The sequence below is a fragment of the Ambystoma mexicanum genome, chromosome 7q (assembly GCF_040938575.1).
Source record: "Ambystoma mexicanum isolate Mex_15411 chromosome 7q, UKY_AmexF1_1, whole genome shotgun sequence".
In the NCBI taxonomy this organism is placed as follows: Eukaryota; Metazoa; Chordata; class Amphibia; order Caudata; family Ambystomatidae; genus Ambystoma; species Ambystoma mexicanum.
Genome location: NC_090941.1, coordinates 491,634,613 through 491,652,087, shown reverse-complemented (window position 1 = coordinate 491,652,087; position 17,475 = coordinate 491,634,613). Strand labels below are relative to the sequence as shown.

Sequence of the window (17,475 nt, the reverse complement as noted above, 5' to 3'; positions counted from 1 at the left end):
GGTGTTGGAGGAGCTGAGGGGGAAGAGGGCAAAGCTAACAACATGGGTGGTGGACAGGGAGGGATTACTGGGGCAATGTGGGACAAACGACAGTAACTACACTGACTCTTGATAGGGGAGGTTGTGAAGAAGATGGCTACACCAAACAACAGTATTATGAGAGAGGAGACAGGGTGGGGATGCCATTGGGGAACAGGGTTGGGGAATGCAGGTTGGAAAGGAGGGTTCACTGCCTAAACGATGAAAGTGGGGGGTTGATTGGCTCCATGGGGAGTATCCCGGATTGCTTTGCGGACTCTGAGAGCTTGTATTCCCAGAGAGGGAGGTGAAAGAATTTTTGGGGAAGCTTCCTGTCCCGCGGCTGACAAGGGGGGTGGTCCGGTGGGCGATAAGCCACCTCAAGTCGGGCAAGGCGCCAAGTGAGAATGGCATTACAACTGACTTCTACAAGCAGTTTCAAGAGGCCCTGGTGGGACCCTTGACTAGGGTCTTAAACTCCATCCGGAAGGTGGAGGATATGCGCCCCACATTCCTTTGGGTGTTAATAACAGTGCTCCCCATGCGAGGTAAGGACCAGGCAAATTGCACCTCTTATACGCTTATATCTTTGCTAAATGTAGATGCAAAGATATTGATGAGAATATTAGCGTCTCGGTTCGAGGTACACCTCCCTCGATTAGTACACACAGACCAGACGGGGTTTATTCAAAACAGGCAAGGCTCTGATATTCTAACCCTAAAGATATTGAACGACCCTGGGGTGCAAAGGGAGGGGGGGTTGGTCCTCTCGCTGGATGCTGGAAAGGCATTTGGCAGGGTCAACTGGCCCTTTATGAAAGGGGTCCTGGAGGAGATTGGCATGGGAAAGCGATGAATGGGGCGGCTCGTGGCCCTGTACTCTTCCCCAAGCGTGAGAGTAGTTGTTAATGGCAGGACGTCCAGGGCAATAACGCTGAGCAGAGGGACCCGACAGGGGTGCCCCTTGTCACCTTTGTTATATGCGTTGGTTATGGAGCCATGGGTAATTGGCCTGGGGGGTTGCAGGGATATAGCTGTGGTGACGTTGGCAGGACGGCAATATAAAGTGAGCCTGTTTGTGGACGATGGACTGCTGTACCTCATAAAGCCGCTGGCCTCGGTGCCTGCCCTTCTAAATGCTCTGAACGAGAATGGGGAACTGTCAGGGTTGAGGCACAATCTCAACGAGTCTGTGACATTTTTAGCTGGGAATTGGAGTCGGAAAGACAGTGACATGGTAGGTAAATGGGGATTCATGACACAACAGGCGGGATCCCGCTACCTTGGGATCGAGATTACAAGAGATCCAGGAGATCTATTTGAAACAAACTATCTCCTGCTATGGGGCAAAATAGAGGCAGACTTACAGAGTTTGGGAGGGTTCGGTGTCTTGTGGATGGCACGATTGTATTGCATTAAGATGACAGTCCTCCCCAAGCTGTTTCAGATGCTCCCCACGACTGTTCCGGACCCCTTTTTGGCCAACACTCAGAGGACTCTTATACGTTTCTTGTGGGCTGCAGCAAAGCCCCAGGTAGCGTACAGAACGTTGGTGTTACCGAAGGAGGACGGTAGGTGGGATTCCCAGATCTTGTGGCGTATTACATGGCTGCCCAGCTGAGAATTATGGTGGACCATCTAGACCCTGACTCAAAGAAACAGTGGGTTCACATGGATAACACAGTCCTGGAGCCGGTATCAGTGGGTGAGTGAATGTGTATTCCGCAGAAGGAGATCCTTAGACGGGTTCTGACGCATCCTTCGACGGTGTTTTGGTCGATTTGGCATGAGAGTGGCGCTACACGTTGGCTGTCGATGTGGCCCTCAGCTCTATCTGGGCGCCACCCTTGAGAACTTTCATTGTAGACCGCTTAAGATTTCAGTCGTGGTACAAGGCAGGACTCTCATGGGCAGGGCAGTTGTGGGAGAAGGGTGAGTTCATGTTCTTGACCCGTTTAGAGGAATGCCTGGGAATGAGGAAGCTTTCAGTCTTCAGGTATCTACAGCTAAAAGGGGTTCTGTTCAAGCCGAATTGGGGACAACATTTACTGAGGGAGCTCAACCCCTTCGAGAAAGCACTGTTGCAAGAAACAAACACAAAGGGTCTGATATCCCGACTATATGGGGAATTGAGAAGGCGTGAACCCATTGGTATACTACCGGCGCGTGTGAAATGGGCCAAAGACCTGGGAATATATTTAACCGACCAGCTGTGGGGCAAAATATGTAGGATGGTCAAGATGTCCATGTTATGCTTGCAATATCGAATGCAGGTGTTTAAGCTGATACATAGGCGGCATTACCCACCTGCAACTGTTGGCGCTGCAAACGGGCAAACAGTGACTACTATCATGTGTGGTGGAGCTGCTCGCTTATACAGACATACTGCACAGAGGTCTTGGGATGGCTCAAAGACTTGGATGGGGTGCAAAGGCATATGGAACCGCATCTGCTGCTGTTGGGAGTGCATGAGAAGGGGGAAGATGCGGGGGAGGAGGGTCACATGGTCCTCAGCCTATTAGTGGCAGCGAGGAGCTCTGTGGCTCAGTATTGGAACAGTGGGGTGCACCAACCGAAACGGAGTGAGTACAGAAGGTAAGGTCCATCTATGACATGGAGTACTTGACACATCTCGTAGACGAGGCACGAATGGACATAGAGGGGACCTGGCTACCTTTCTTTAACAAGTATGGTCATTAGCCTGCCTTGGGAAAGTTGTAGGATGACGTAGGAACCCGCTTCTGACAGTGATATAGGTGGAGTTGGTTGTAATGCATGTAATGGGGAGGGTAAGGAGTCAGGGCGAAATGCAGGAGCCGTTTGTTGTTCATCTTGATGACAATGTTGATGATGCTTTAAAAAATGACAGTAAAACTGTATTTAAAAACATTTTCTTTTTTAAAAACCTCACCACTGCACCCTTGCACGAACGTGGACACAACAGCCTTTCCCACATAAATAAATGCTTTGTGGACAACCTTTTGTGTGCTAAGAGTGAAGTCTTATTGTTGTCATGACCCACAGGACGTGCTCCTTTTGGTCTTCCTGGTCCTTATCGCAACGGGCCGTGCATTCCCTGACACTCCCAACATGGCCGTCCAGCATGACACGCCTTCCGCGGTCTATACGTTGGACATAACGTATTCTACTAATAGACCGCACCCCCGAGGCTCCACGCGTCTCAATGCTATTGCCACGTAGCGATCAGACGTGTGCTCCGTAGTTCGCAGTATTGCTTTCTTGGTTCCTAGCTTTTCTACTTCCATTCCTTGCCCCTTCCCCTTTTCCTCTTGCTTCCTGGACTCGTGCGCCATTAGCACATCTTCTTCATTTCCCGGATCCCGGATTGCTGCATCCCGGAATCTTAAACGCACGCTGGAGTCGCAAGAGACTCACTCAGCCTTATTCAAGTCCAGGTCTGTCCGCAAGAAGACACCGCCCACGGAGTCCAGCAAGGATCGGTCTCAGGTGAGAAGGGGGGAACTCCGTGACAATTGTAGTCATTGTTTACCAAAATGAGAGCCAGGTCTAATTTGATGGTAACACTGCCTAACACTACAGGTTGTTTTTTGTAAGCCCTCACCAGGGGCCACTTGAAAAATCTTGCTAACATTTTAATTCATAGTTAGTCAAACCATGCGCATGTTTATTCTGTACTTGAGATCAACATTTGTAAATGTTCTTGTCCCTCCCTCCCCAACTGCCCAACTGGAAGTGTTCTTCTTGGTGAGCTATTGCAGTGATCAGAAACCTTAATTAAAATGTTGACCTTGACGGGCATTGAGCTTGAGGTATGCACTGCCCTTTGTCAAGATGCAGTGAGAAAATAAAAGCATGGCTTCCTTCATTTGAGTCACAATCCTGCAGTCATAAATGTTAAGCAAAAGAAATCCAATTATACAAACACCTCATAAAAATAGATACAACTGCACATAGTCACAAAAGGAATGAAGGCAATAGTAAATACTCTTGCATGCACAGTGCAAAACATTGCCTGAAATTGCTGTTCTAAAATGGTTGTCACTGTTTCTGTTTTTTGGGGGAGACGAACCCAGCGTTAAGGGGTTAACGGTGCCGTAAAAGGCTGCGGCGCCGTTAACCCCTTAACGCCTTACTACGAGGTCCCTTTGCGGCTCCCGACCTTAACGGCTGGTCTGGACCAGCCGTTAAAGTAGGGACCCGCAAAGGGACCTTGATGGCAATTACGGTACCGCAATTTGCGGTACCGTAATTGCTGCCTTCCCCATTCCCATTGAGCCCTATGGGGCAAAAATGGGAATGGGGAAGGGCCATGGAGAAAGGGGGAATTACCGCCCCGCCAACCTTGGAATGGGGTGGTAATTCCTCCTTTCTCCATGGCGGACTCCGGCATGGACTCTGGTGCTGATAGCACCATGCTTTAGCGCCGGAGTCCTAATGAGGTGTGCTGCGAGCACACATTTTGATTGGCTGTATGCAGACAGTCTAGTTGTGGCGATGGGCGGATCTAGTGCATCTTGTTCACAAATGTCGACGATGACGCGTATGGTCTGTGAAATTGAAATATTCTGATGTTTTGGAACTGGCATTGCTTTGTTGAGTTCTTAAGACCCTGTTTTGTAACTGGTTTTCCCTTTGTTTTATAGGAACATGCTCAAAAGATTCAAGTCAAGTACTCCGTGCGGTAAGAAATTACTACTGTTGTAAAGGCCACCAAATCATAAAAATAACTTTGACCTCTTCTTCATATGTGTAAGGTGTTAGAAACTCAGCTAATCATATTATGGGGTCCTGGGAATATCTCTCACAATCGTAGTTTATAGTTATCCTTTAAACACTTAATATAAGCACCCCAACATTGTGCTCTCTACTATAGGTGTCCCCAGGAACCTTGGGGCCACTACAGTACAAACCAGCCTATATTGTGCACCAAATTGACCTTGCAGTTTCTTACCTCTACCCAAACAGGGTACTTACTGTTGTATTTAGCCCTAATGAACCTGAATATTAATGATGGTAGCTTCTTACCAATGCCAGGTTGTAAGGCCCCACATTAGCTACTATCTTCAAACACTGGTCCAACTGGAAAGAACAGTGTGTGACAATGCAACACAACCCCCAGTGTCCTGCTGTTCTCCTGAACATCATTGTGATCTGGGTTATATACATTTATCATGCCCAAGGGATGAAAACCTATGATCTTGCACATGACCAAGCTTAAAACTGGCTTGTTTTAACTTCTATATATTTACTCTGATGCATATTGATATATGATACGATATGATATGGCATTTCTAACGCGCCTATACACAAGTGTTTCTGCTGTTCATAAATCACAATGATGTGCCAGTACACATTATAACAAGAATAAAGGATGCCTTTCACAAAGTTCTGTTGGGATACATTTTTAGTGTGCAAATAATCTCCAGCTCCTAACAGTGGGTGGCTCCCTTCAGTCAATACAGGGACACCTGTGCTAGGGTTTTGAAGGTAAGGGCCGAAAGACTCTGAGGTGACAAGGTTACCCTACTGAAACTGGTGCAGAGGAAAAATAATATTAACGCAATTATAAGCAGAGGTGTCTTATTGTATGTCCTAAATCAGTACTAAGTGCCAGAGAACGTTTATGCATTAGACACTGCTCTGGCTAGTGCGAGACAAAATGAAAACATAAATAGAAACATCTCCAGGACAGTTTTTAACAGCGCTACAATTTGTGGTACACATGAAGTCTGTTTGTTTTTTTCTATAGCGATATGCATGTAAAAAGAGAAAATAATGAGTGAATTGAAATTAGTTTTCAAAATAATTATGATTCAATACATAATTTAAAAAAAAAATCCACAAGACAAATGAATGGTTTGGTGTGAGGTTCACTTAAGCAGAGATCAGCAAGTGTAGAGTGTCTAAAGGTAAATCACACTGACGTGCCAGTGACATCATAGCAAGAATAAAGGATTCTGTTAGGAGCGTTTTTTGGTGTGCCAAGGTCTCCCATATACATCACTGCACCTTCCTTAATTACTGCTTTTATCGAACTTTGCATGTATTACTTTGAGTAGAGCACTCCCCCTTACATGTCACTCAGGTGAGATCTTGTTTTAAAACCCGCATCTGGCAGGATCCATCTTTCCCCTTATACTCTGCACTTGTTTTCTCACCCACGTGCCTGTAGCCAATGAACAACTGAATCACATCTTTTCTGACCCTTCAACACCTCCACGCTTCCTGCTTGTAAAACTATCCTTCACCCTAGCATCTCAATGATTCTATAGAAATGTACTGGTAAACAGCCAAACCAACTAAAAACCTAGCATGAGGGTTGGAACCCCCCACCCAGCTCCCACCTGGGCTCAAGCTGTCAACACAGACCCAATTTATTGCCTTATTCTGACACATCATACAGCTTGACAGTGTCCCCTCCATACAGAGGAACCTACTGTATATGTGGCCAAGGCCATGTGCTTGCTAGGTTTGATGGCGTCATGCATTTACTTAGTTCCCCACGCACGGCTGCGCATGCGTTCCATGCAAGAGTAGCTCAACTGCCAGTGGTGTCAGGCCAGCGGTCAATGGGAAGATCTGCTAGTTGTCTCGCCAGCCCTCATTCTCTCTCTGCAGTGGTGGTCGAGGGAAAATCTCTTGAAGGGAAAGACGTTCACCACTCACCACTCCTGCAGTAGAAGCTACTCTCACGACAGACGCATCTCTCATGTGGTGGGGGCTCACCTGCTTCAGCAGACAGCGCATGGAGTGTGGTCCCCACAAGTAGCGTCCAACCATATAAATCTGTTAGAGCTGCTAGCGGTATTCAAAGCACTGGAGGCCTTTCAGAAAAAGCTACAGGGGAAGAAAGTCCTGGTCCTGACAGACAGCACCACAGTCATGTATTACCTAAACAAACAGGGGGGCATACACTCTCCAGGGCTATCCAAGCTGTCACAGAACATTTGGATGTGGGCTCTCAGACGCAAGATGTTCCTACTGCCACAACACGTTCCAGGAGAACACACTCTTCTAGCGAGCGTGCTCAGCAGAGATTTCCCACTGCCCGTAGAATACAAATGGCGTCTGCACGAAGACATAGTCTCCAACGTTTTCGCAGAATGGGGCTTCTCAGAGATCGACCTGGCTCCTGAGGTCATAGAGTTTGGACACCTTCAACTCCCTCAAAGATGCATGGACATACTCAGGGAGGCTAGAAAAACCTAACACTTGTTATTGCTATTCCAGTAAGTGGAAACACTTTCTCATCTGATGTAAGACCAAGGGTATCAATCCCATTGACTGCTCGCCTACCCACATTGTGTTGTACCTAACTTATTTGTTAGACTCAGGTTTGGTTTTTAATTCCCTGAAGGTTCGTCTAGCTACCCTATCAGCTACACTACGTCACAACAGAAAGTGTTGTGGTGGAAAATACCTGTTATTAAGGCTTTTATGGAAGGGGTTAAAAGAATTCACCCCACCATTTCTAAACCAGCTCCCGGATGGGATCTAAATGTGGTTTTAACCAAACTCATGGGGTCTCCCTTTGAGCGAATGCATCAAGCAAGTCTAAGAGACCTTACTTACAAGACGGCCTTCCTAGTGGCTATCACTTCTATTGGAAGGGTTAGCGAACTACAGGCTCTTTCAGTTCTAGACCCTTTTGTTACAGTCCACAGGGATAAGGTGGTTCTGCGCACCGATTCCAGAAATGCCGCACAATCGTGAATACTTTTTTACTCTTCTATATTGATAGTGATTTAGTTATTTTATGACAACAGTTCCAGTTAGTGTCCTCCCCATTGTCACATTTGCGTGTGCCCTGTTTTCGCGGAGGAATGTGCTCTGCGGATACCGTGAGACACTGACAAGTCATAAATCCAAGTGCCCTTCCATCTCCACTGAACCCCCGTGCACTAACAAATGTTGGAGGAGAGGTAGTATATCCCGCCCCCCTGCACCAGTCCCGTACCAGGCAAATGACATATTTATTTATTTATTAGCATTTATAAAGCATGCATCAGCCCTTGGGCATCGTGGCACTGTTACAGAGATACTTGCTGGTTACATAGGAAAAAGCATAGAACTTATTGTTGACAGGGTAGGCATATAATCAACATTTAGTTACATGATCCTGCTGTTCAGAGTATGCGTAGACCTATTTTAGTTACAGGAATCAGGACATGGGAGGAGGAGGCTGGGTGGAAGGGATAAGGGTAGGGAGGGAGGTAGCGGGCGGAGAGGGCTATATGAACAGGGTGGTTTTGAGGGTTTTGTGAAAGGTGGAGAGTGTGGGTTCAGCTCTGAGCACGTTGGGTTGGGCATTCCATAGTTTGGGAGCTATATGTGGGAAGCTGATGCCTCCTGTGTTAACTATTTAATGGGGGGTACGCAAAGTTCATTGCCGTGATGACTTTGTTTGGGGCGTGTGGATGGGTCTCTGATAATGGTGTCTGCTAGGTAAAATGAGGCACAGTGATTGATGCATTTGTGCGTTAGGGTAAGTATCTTGAAGTTGATCCTTTCTTTAACTGGGAGCCAGTGGGCGGCACGCCTACCCTGGGTAATGTGTTCCCTTTTGGGGATGCTGAGGGCTTCCACAAAGCGCTTTTGGTTTGTACTAGTTGCAGTAGTGGAGATTCTGGTTTGAGGTCTGGTTTAACGCCCTGTAAGGAGGGCGTTCGAGTAGTCTAATTTTGCTCCTATTGAGTTTGGTGGTGTGCGCAGGGGCCAACGCAATGGCGCTGACCTGACGAGTCATTGAGAGGGTCGAATCCAAATAGACTCCTAGGGTCTTTACGGTGGAGGAGACAGGTATGCTGAAGTTGTCAATGGTGAAATTGTTATATTTTTGGTCAAGTTTGGGTAGTTTTTCCTTGGGGCCTAGGAGGATGATCTCCGTTTTTTCTCCATTTAGGCAGAGTCCATTGGCTACCATCCAGGTTTGGATGGTAGAGTAGATATGGAGGAGGGCTGCTGCGTCCTGATCGTATGAACCGGTGAGAGGGAGGAGTACTTGCGTATCGTCGGCATAGTTTGTGTAGGTAATGCCGAGCAAATCTAGTTTGTCGAATAGAGGCTTCGTGAATAGGTTGTAATGGGTAGGTGCGGTGCATGACCCTTGGGGTCACTCGCAATGGATGGTCGTGGGAGGTGCATTAGCTTGATCGGAGTAAACCTTCATGGCTCTTCCCTCTAAGAAGGAAGTTATCCAGGAGGTGGCTCTTGTAGAGAAGTGGGCTGCGTTGGAGAGGTGGGAGGTCAGGATATTGTGATAAACCAGGTCAAATGCGGCGGAGAGAGTCAGGAGTAACAGGAGTGCTGGTTTGCCAGTGTCCATTATTTTGGCAATTTGGTTTTTTAAATCTAAAAGGGCGGTTTCTGTGCCGTGTCCTTTGCAGAAGCCTGATTGTCTTTTTCCTAGGATGGCATTGGTTTCGAGGTATTGTTGGATTTGGAAGTGGGCGGCTTTGTCTAGGATTTTGAGAAGCAAGGGGACTGTGGTAATGGGTTGGTAGTATAAGTATAAGCTAAAATGGGAGACATCTCCACCCCTCCTGTACCAATTTGCATCACCCACGTTTCATATAAGTGTATTAACGCTGTGCTAATGTATATACTTGGAACTCCAATTTGTGTCCTTCCTAAAATGCACAGAAATGCAGTTATTCCTTTTTGCAAGTAGCGAGTATCGAGCCCTGACAAAATGTGCTCATCCAAGAATTTGAGACCAAGCCTGCTCCAACCTTAGTGCCCCACCCATCTCTGCTGACTGACTCATGCCATCTCCAACCACTCCCTGCCAGGCTGCGGCCCCCTGCACCCATTACCCCTATTCCCTTTGAACACACCTGGTCACCAGACCCTACCCCCGCAACACCTCAAATTTACCTACCATATACCTAATCTAGAGTGGTCATATATTTTTGTAACACTAACACCTATCCCCACTTTGTTTGAAATCGCAAGACTCCAAAGGCCGCAAATCAAAGATCATCCCTTCTGATAAGGCATCCGAAAGCAACGACTGCTAACACATTCCCCCATAAAAATATAGGTCAGAATGCACCTACTTAACACCAATAGCCCCCTTTCATGCATTGTTTTGCTTTCAGCCAGTTCTTGCATGCCAAGTTTGTTATTTAACTTAGGTCTCATTCCTTAGTGGGGGGCATATTTATTCTGTCTATTTGGACACATGCAGGCAAAGGCAACTTCAGACGCCGCAGATGCTTATATCCATCTGACCCTCCGGTTCGCTGATCAGTGAAGGACCCACAAGAGCTGGCCAAAAGCGGGAAGGGGGAAAACACTGAGTTACACTGTATGGCATCCACCAACAGGCACTTCTTGCAAAAACAATTGACAAAGAGGATACATTTGAAAAGACAATGTGGACGCTTAATACTTCTTAATACTTTTTTTTAATTTTTTTTATTTGTTTTGGTTACACAGTAACCTTTACAAAAAAAGGAATTATATTTACAACCAAAGACCAAATACATGAGTCGCATAGATTCAAATACAGTTATACATTCAATGATACAAGAAACGAATATACACGACTTAAAATGTTAAAACAGAAACACAAGACATAAAACCATACATAAAATTTTGTAAAACTGCTGATACTCGATCTTTTAGTCCCAACATTATGGACCATTCATTCATTCATTTCCCAAAGTAAATCTAAACAATGATCCCATCACAGTCATTTGTAGCTTAACTCTCTTTCCATGTAGCATCTCCTGCCATAATGCTTAAAGATCGACACATTCGGTATTTGGAACAAACTCCGAAAAGCATTTAATATGTTCTTGTCTTAGGCTATTGCATTCAGTTAGAATGTGTTCCAGAGTCTCCTCCTGATCCTCATTTCTTCAGAATCTGCATCGATATAAAGTATCTTGACCATCTGACCTAATGTTCAATATCATTCCTATTTCTAGTACATTAAACCTGAACCTCATAAATGCTTGCCTCCACACTTTACTCAGAAACTTAAGTAAGTATTGTTCCATGACACCCAATTTTTTGTTGGATACTAGTTGGTAATAGAGTTTTTTATCCAGAACATCAGCGACCGTAGTATTCATTCGCAGAGCTGCAGGATGCTCTTAACCTTCATTGGATTCAGAATCAGGAGTTCCCGCGATACCCCCCTTTACCAAGAGAAACCAAAGCCTCCTTTTCCAGTTCCTGTAGAACAATATATACTGGATTACCCTTAACAAGCCCTCTGCTAATGGTTCCATACAAATTGGTGTCAGAGCCCACCAACAGTTTCCTGTATAGTGTGATACGTCGCGACTCGATTATACATGATAAGGAGAATAGCCCGAATTCATAACGAATGGCGGTGGCTGGAACACATTTTGGTATGCACCAAACCAGAGATCTCAGAAATCGGGCCTCATATTTAACGATTTCCTTCCTGCACCAGAGCGGCGCAAGTTCAAGGCCATAACAGAACTGAGCTACCGTTTTATGTTTATACATGCGAATGCACGGTAAGAGGGAGAATTTCCTATATTTAGAGTCTATTTTATGTAATTGAGCAATCGGAGGACTGACTTTCTTATCCTGATGGTTACGGATATTGATCTTTTTTGTTTAATCAAAAATAGGATAACCAAGGTATCTAAAGGAGTGACACACTGTTAATTTCACATGATCTAAAAACCATGAATACATAATATGACTTTTTCTATGACTTAAACGTAGTATGAAGGTTTTGGCTCGATTGATTACTAATGAGTTATCCTGGGTATAGTTTTTAAGAGAGACAAACAGACACTGCAGACCAATAGGGGTACAATCATACAAAATAATGTCGTCTGCGTAGGCCGACCAGACAACCTTAGCTCCTTCTTCTTTTGGTGCAGCAAACGATGCTCCTTCCAGGTAGGGACCAACATCCGAGATATAAAGATTAAAAACAGTAGGAGCAAAGGTGCAGCCCTGTCTGAGGCCATTACCGGCCTTGATTTCCTCGGACAGGGATCCATCGATGTTCAGTCGCACCCTTATTTTTCAGTCTGCATGGGAATGGTAAAGAATCAAGAGCAGTGGAGCAGGCATACCAGTGCATACAGTTTACCACAAAGTGTGGTTCTATTCACTAAATCGAACGCTGACGTAAAATCTATTGAAGCCAGATAAATGGGAATACTGCCCACAATCTGTGCCTGTTGCTGCATGATATTTATCAAGAGCCTGCCTGCGTCTGTGCCCACAAACTTTCTGAAGCCAAATTGAAAGGGGGAAAAGGATCCCATAGGCCTCCATCCAATTCTGTATAGGCTCCAAAATTAGAGAAGCAAAAATCTTGGAGTCGCCATCCAGCAATGCGATGGGTCTGTAGCTGGAAGGAGCAGTCCTATCGCGCTTTTTGTGAATAGGGACTACACACGACATGTGCCAGCTCTTCGGAAAAACTCTGGTGAATAAAATATCTTTAAACAAGAAAAACAGAATTCTTGCCCATAAGTCTGGGTTCCCTTTAAAAACTGCGTTTGCGAGCAAATTTGGGCCAGGAGCCCTGGATGCCGAGCAGCGGGCAATCAATCTCTGTATGTCCATCAGTGCAAATGGAATATTCCATTGACTCAACCCAATCTCCAGGGGCACCGTCCACTTGATATCTGGGGGGGCAATACAGAGTACAGAAATGACCTGCCCACACTTCAGAGGGAATGCAACTGTTTGTCCTCTAACCTGGGCTTCGTCTCTCTTGTTCCGGGTGTTAACATACAAAACAGCATGCAACATGTTTTCTGCATCCCTCTGATAGAGTGAGGCTCTTAAAATTCTAGCTCTAGTTTTCCATTTATTTTTTACCTTACTTAACATACCCTTGAGTAAATGAATACCAGACATTTTCAGTAAGAGGCGAATCTCCCTATTCCTGTCTTTCTTAAGTTGGTGCATGGCTGGGTTAAATACATGCGAGTAAGACATGCTACCTTGGATTTCTTGATCCCTGCGGGTCCCAGAATAACACCTTTTCTCCAGCATAGGGTCTGGCATGGATTCACATGCTCATGAATATTCCCCGTCGTCAGGCCGGGAATCCTTGGTAAAGAAAAAATCAGTATCAGTTTCGTTTCTGATCTGTCTTTCTTAGTAGTAACCAATCACTGATCTCTGGGTCATACTGCCCCCAGCCAATGACTGCTCTCTACCTAAGCCCCTCAGATTTTTACCGCACTTTCAAGTGTTGGGAGTCCTTGTCTTTAGCTCTCAAGCTTTTACTGCATTTTCACGTTTTTTTCAGGAGATTTTTTCTCTTTTTTTTGGTTAATCGAGCCTCAAGCTCCACCGTTTCTACTTCCGATAACGGGGACCCGTTTCGGAATTCTTCTACGCCCCTCAAGGGTGAAGTTTGTGTCGAGTTACGCTTCTTGGAGGATTCCAGAAGATCTGTGGCCTACCTCAACGGACATGGCCCAGGACAAGGGAAGCTCGACGCCCGGATCCAAGCTGTTCAGGAGCTGCCCAGGATGCGGATTGCAAAATGTTTTCAAGGAGGACAAGCATTCGAGATGTCTTTACTGCCTTCATGAGGACAAGACGCACGTGGAGAAGGACTGTGCGTTCTGCAAGAACCTGTCAGAACGGACCAAGCAAGATCGTCGTTCCCGCCTCGCCGCCTGGCTGGAGAAGGGCACAGCAGGTGAGAAGGCGAAGAAAAAGTCTGAGCAGTCTTCTAAGTCCTGTGAGGGCGCCCCGGCGACGGGGGCCCAACAGAAGGCCAAGCACCGCTAGTCTGCGGGCACTGGGAGCGCCGAAAGGTCGGGCTCCTCGGCTGCCAGGCAGGGCGCGACTTCCCCGGCACAATCAACCACGAGCCAGCACTCTGGTTCGGGGAAGAGGAAGTCCGAGAACCCGGGTAATCTTCTGGAGAGGCCCCGGTCGATCTCGAAGGGAGCGAGGGGGAGCGAGGCGATGACCCTCCCCCCAAAATCAAGGCCCAGGACGCACCTAAGGTGGTGAGGGCCTTGATCCACCCGGCAAAGGCCTCTATCAAGGTTGTGGCAGCGGCCCTGGCAAAGCCGGCAGAGGCTACGCCAGTGGAGGCGGCCTCGGGGCCCAGAGTTTCCCTGCCGCTGCGGAGGGAATCCTCTTTCCAGACCATCGTTAAGACCCCGGTGGAAAAAGAGGGGGGGCGGTGGCCATTACGGACTCGGAAACCGTGAAAGGCCTCAACGAGAGGCTCATAGGCCTCAACGAGAGGTTCGAGAAGGTTCGATCCCAGGGGACGGTTCCCGCTGATGTGATCGAAGATGGCGATGACGAGGTCCCAGTGGAGCAGCCATCCCGTCCGTTGCAGCCATTACCCGAGCCCCAGGATTGCTCGGCGGCCATTTTGTTGGCGATCCAATCCTTATGTACTGAGATAAGGACGAGGTTACCACAGACCCCGACGGAGGATCCAGAACCAGGCCCGTCGGAAAGCCCTCCGAACAAGCGGAGGAGAGTCCACCCCGCTCCGCCCTTCATGCCCGCGCGACCTGTGGACCCCTCATCCCCCTCGCCGGACCCTTGAGAGGATACGGCGATGGATACAGCGACGGGGACGGATGACGACGGCGGCGATGACACAACGGACATCCCGTCATCACCCCCCCCCCTCGGGCTTCTCCGCCTGACGAAATTGCCTCTTTTCACGCCATGATAACCAGGGCATCCGAGCTCTTCCAGCTCTGCCCTGAGGAACAGAAAAAGGAAGGGTTTCTTTACCAACGACGAGAGGCCAAGAGAAAGACGGTCCTTGCGGTGCCGTTGCTCCACGACATCTGGGACGAGGGGCTGGCTATCCTCAAGAACCCTTCCACGACACCCGCCAAGAGGGACAGGTACGAGAAGAAGTACCAGGTCCCCGATGCCGCCCCCTTGTGCCTCAGGGCCCAGCCCATGCCGGACTCTGTCATCTTGGCAGCGGCCAAGAAGAAAGCAGCGGTGCGGCGGCTTCAACTTCCACTTCCCTGCCGGACAGCGAGGACAAGAAGTTGGACTCCATGGGACGAGTCTTCTCGTTGGCGGCGACGACGATTAAGGCAGCCAATGCCTTAGCGATTGTGGCCCGTTACGACAGGGAGCTTTGGTTCAAGATAGCTCCTCTGCTAGACTTCCTACCGGATGACAAGAGGGCGGAGGCCCTACAGATTCTGCAGGAAGGAGAGGTGGCATCGGATCACGCCATAACGGTGGCAGCGGACATTGCCGATACCGGATTTCGCCAACTGGGCAACAGGGTTTGCCTCCGACGACGAGGATGGCTCAAGGCGACGGACTTTCGCCAGGACGTCCAGACCAGAGTTTTGGACATGCCGTTCGGCGGCAACAACCTGTTTGGAAAGACGGTGGATGAGTCCCTCCAGGCCATCAAGACAGACACGGAAACAGCCCGAGCCCTAGGAGTCCTTCAGCAACGGCGGCCCTTTCGGAGCTCTGGAGGCAGACCGGGAGCCTCCAAGGGATGCAGCGGCAGCTCTTCTACTTACCGCCGGGCGGCCCGCTCTTCGTCCGAGGAGGCATACAGAGGCCGCGGCAAGCAAGGAGAGTCCCGCCGCCGTCGGCAAGGAAGCCAAGGCAGCAAGGCCTCTTCCAAGCAGGACTGAACCGGCTGTAGCGTCGGGCCCCCACCGAAGCACCCCGGTGGGAGGCCGGCTGACGAAGTTCGTCACCGTGTGGGAGTCCATCTCCACCGACCGTTGGGTGCTGGACACCCTAGCCCGCAGACACTCGCTGGAATTTCAAAAGAAGTGTCCTCGCATTCCTCCTGTGGCCAGGAAGGAGAATCACGTCCCTCAACTGCTGTTGGAGGTAAGGGCGATGCTCTGGAAGGGAGCCATCGAGCTCGTCCCCAAGAGGCTCCGGGGCTCCGGAGTATACTCAAGATACTTCCTCGTCCGAAAGAAGACAGGCGGTTAGCGCCCCATCCTGGACCTGCGTCGGTTGAACAAGTACATCAAGGCACAGAAATTCAGGATGGTCACCCTCCAGCAAGTGCTGGGACAGCTGGAGGAGGGCGACTTCCTATCGTCACTGGACCTGGGGGATGCTTACTTCCACATCCCCATTCTAAAAGGACACAGAAGGTTCCTCAGATTCGTAGTCCAGGGGCGTCACTACAAATTCAGAGCCCTGCCGTTCGGATTAAAGTCGGCACCCAGGGTGTTCACCAAGTGCTTGCACCGGTGGCGGCGCGGCTGTGCCTGCAAGGAATCCACGTCTACCCCTAACTGGACGACTGGCTTATCTGTGCAAGGTCAAGAGAACTCGCCGTCGAACACACAGCGAGGACCGTCCGCCTGCTCACGGAGCTGGGATTCGCCATCAACTACTCCAAATCCCATCTGGTCCCGTTGCAGGTTGCATTTTTTCTGGGAACGAAGCTCGATACAGTGAAGCGATTGGCATCTCCGTCGGAAGAAAGGACGAAGGCCATTTTGGGCAAGGTGCAGCGCCTATTAGCCACGGATGTGGCCAGAGTGAGGTCCATCAAGTCCCTCCCTGGGATGATGTCCTCGTGCATCTACCCTGTGCCCCTTTGCAGACTTCGGATGCGTCCGCTACAAGAGTTCCTCGATGCCCGCTGGATTCAAGTGGCGGGCTGCTTCGAAGACAGGATCCCGCTCGACGAGGAGTTCCGTTGGGCGATTCTATGGTGGGGTGCCCGTGCACACCTCTCGGCGGGCATGGACTTTCAGGCCCCAGCGTATCAGGAGACGTTAACAACTGAGGCCTCCCTGGAGGGATGGGGGGCCCACACCGGAGATCTCCACGCAAGAGGCCTCTGGCTCCCGGAGGAGAGGTCTCTTCACATCAACATCCTGGAGCTACGAGCCGTGTTCTGGGCGCTCAAATCGTTCCTTCCGTCCCTCAAGGACAAAGTGGTGAGGATCTTTACCGACAACACCACCAGGATGTTCTACATCTGGAAGCAGGGAGGCACCAGATCCCCAGCCCTATCCAAGGAGGCCCAGGATATGTGGCACTGGGCCGTCGCCCAGGGGATGTTTCTGGTTCCCTTCAACCTGGCAGGAATCAAAAACACCATTGCCGACTCACTCAGCAGGGAGCTGCACTCGTGCCACGAGTGGGAACTACGCCAGGACCAGGTGGATCGGCTCTTTCAACGATGGGGCAAACCCCAGATCGACCTGTTCGCGATGGCGGCGAACTCCAAGTGCCAGAGGTTCGCCAGCATGTTCGCCCAGCCGAGGAGCATGGGCGATGCTTTCTCGTTCCCTTGGGACGGCCTGTTCCTGTACGCGTTCCCTCCGTTGCCGTTGCTACTCCGTCTCATCAAACAGCTCAAGAGGTCCAGGTGCAGGATGATCCTAGTCGCATCGGCATGGTCGAGACAGATCTGGTTCCCGGCCCTTCTGGACTTGTCAGCGTCCCCACCTATCAAGCTAGCGACGGACGCAGATCTTCTCTCCAGAGAAGGAGGCACCATTCTCCATCATGATCCGGTGTCGC

General features: G+C 49.0%; 1 protein-coding gene across 3 annotated transcripts in view; it reads left to right on the top strand.

Annotated features, from left to right (window-relative positions):
* Positions 1-17,475, top strand: part of PHF11 (PHD finger protein 11) — a 1,101,640-nt gene that overhangs the window by 623,132 nt on the left and 461,033 nt on the right. For all 3 annotated transcript variants that reach the window (XM_069639873.1, XM_069639871.1, XM_069639872.1), the window contains exon 7: positions 4,644-4,681. In XM_069639873.1, the coding sequence (XP_069495974.1) occupies positions 4,644-4,681 (38 nt within the window). The remainder of the gene's footprint in view (positions 1-4,643; positions 4,682-17,475) is intronic.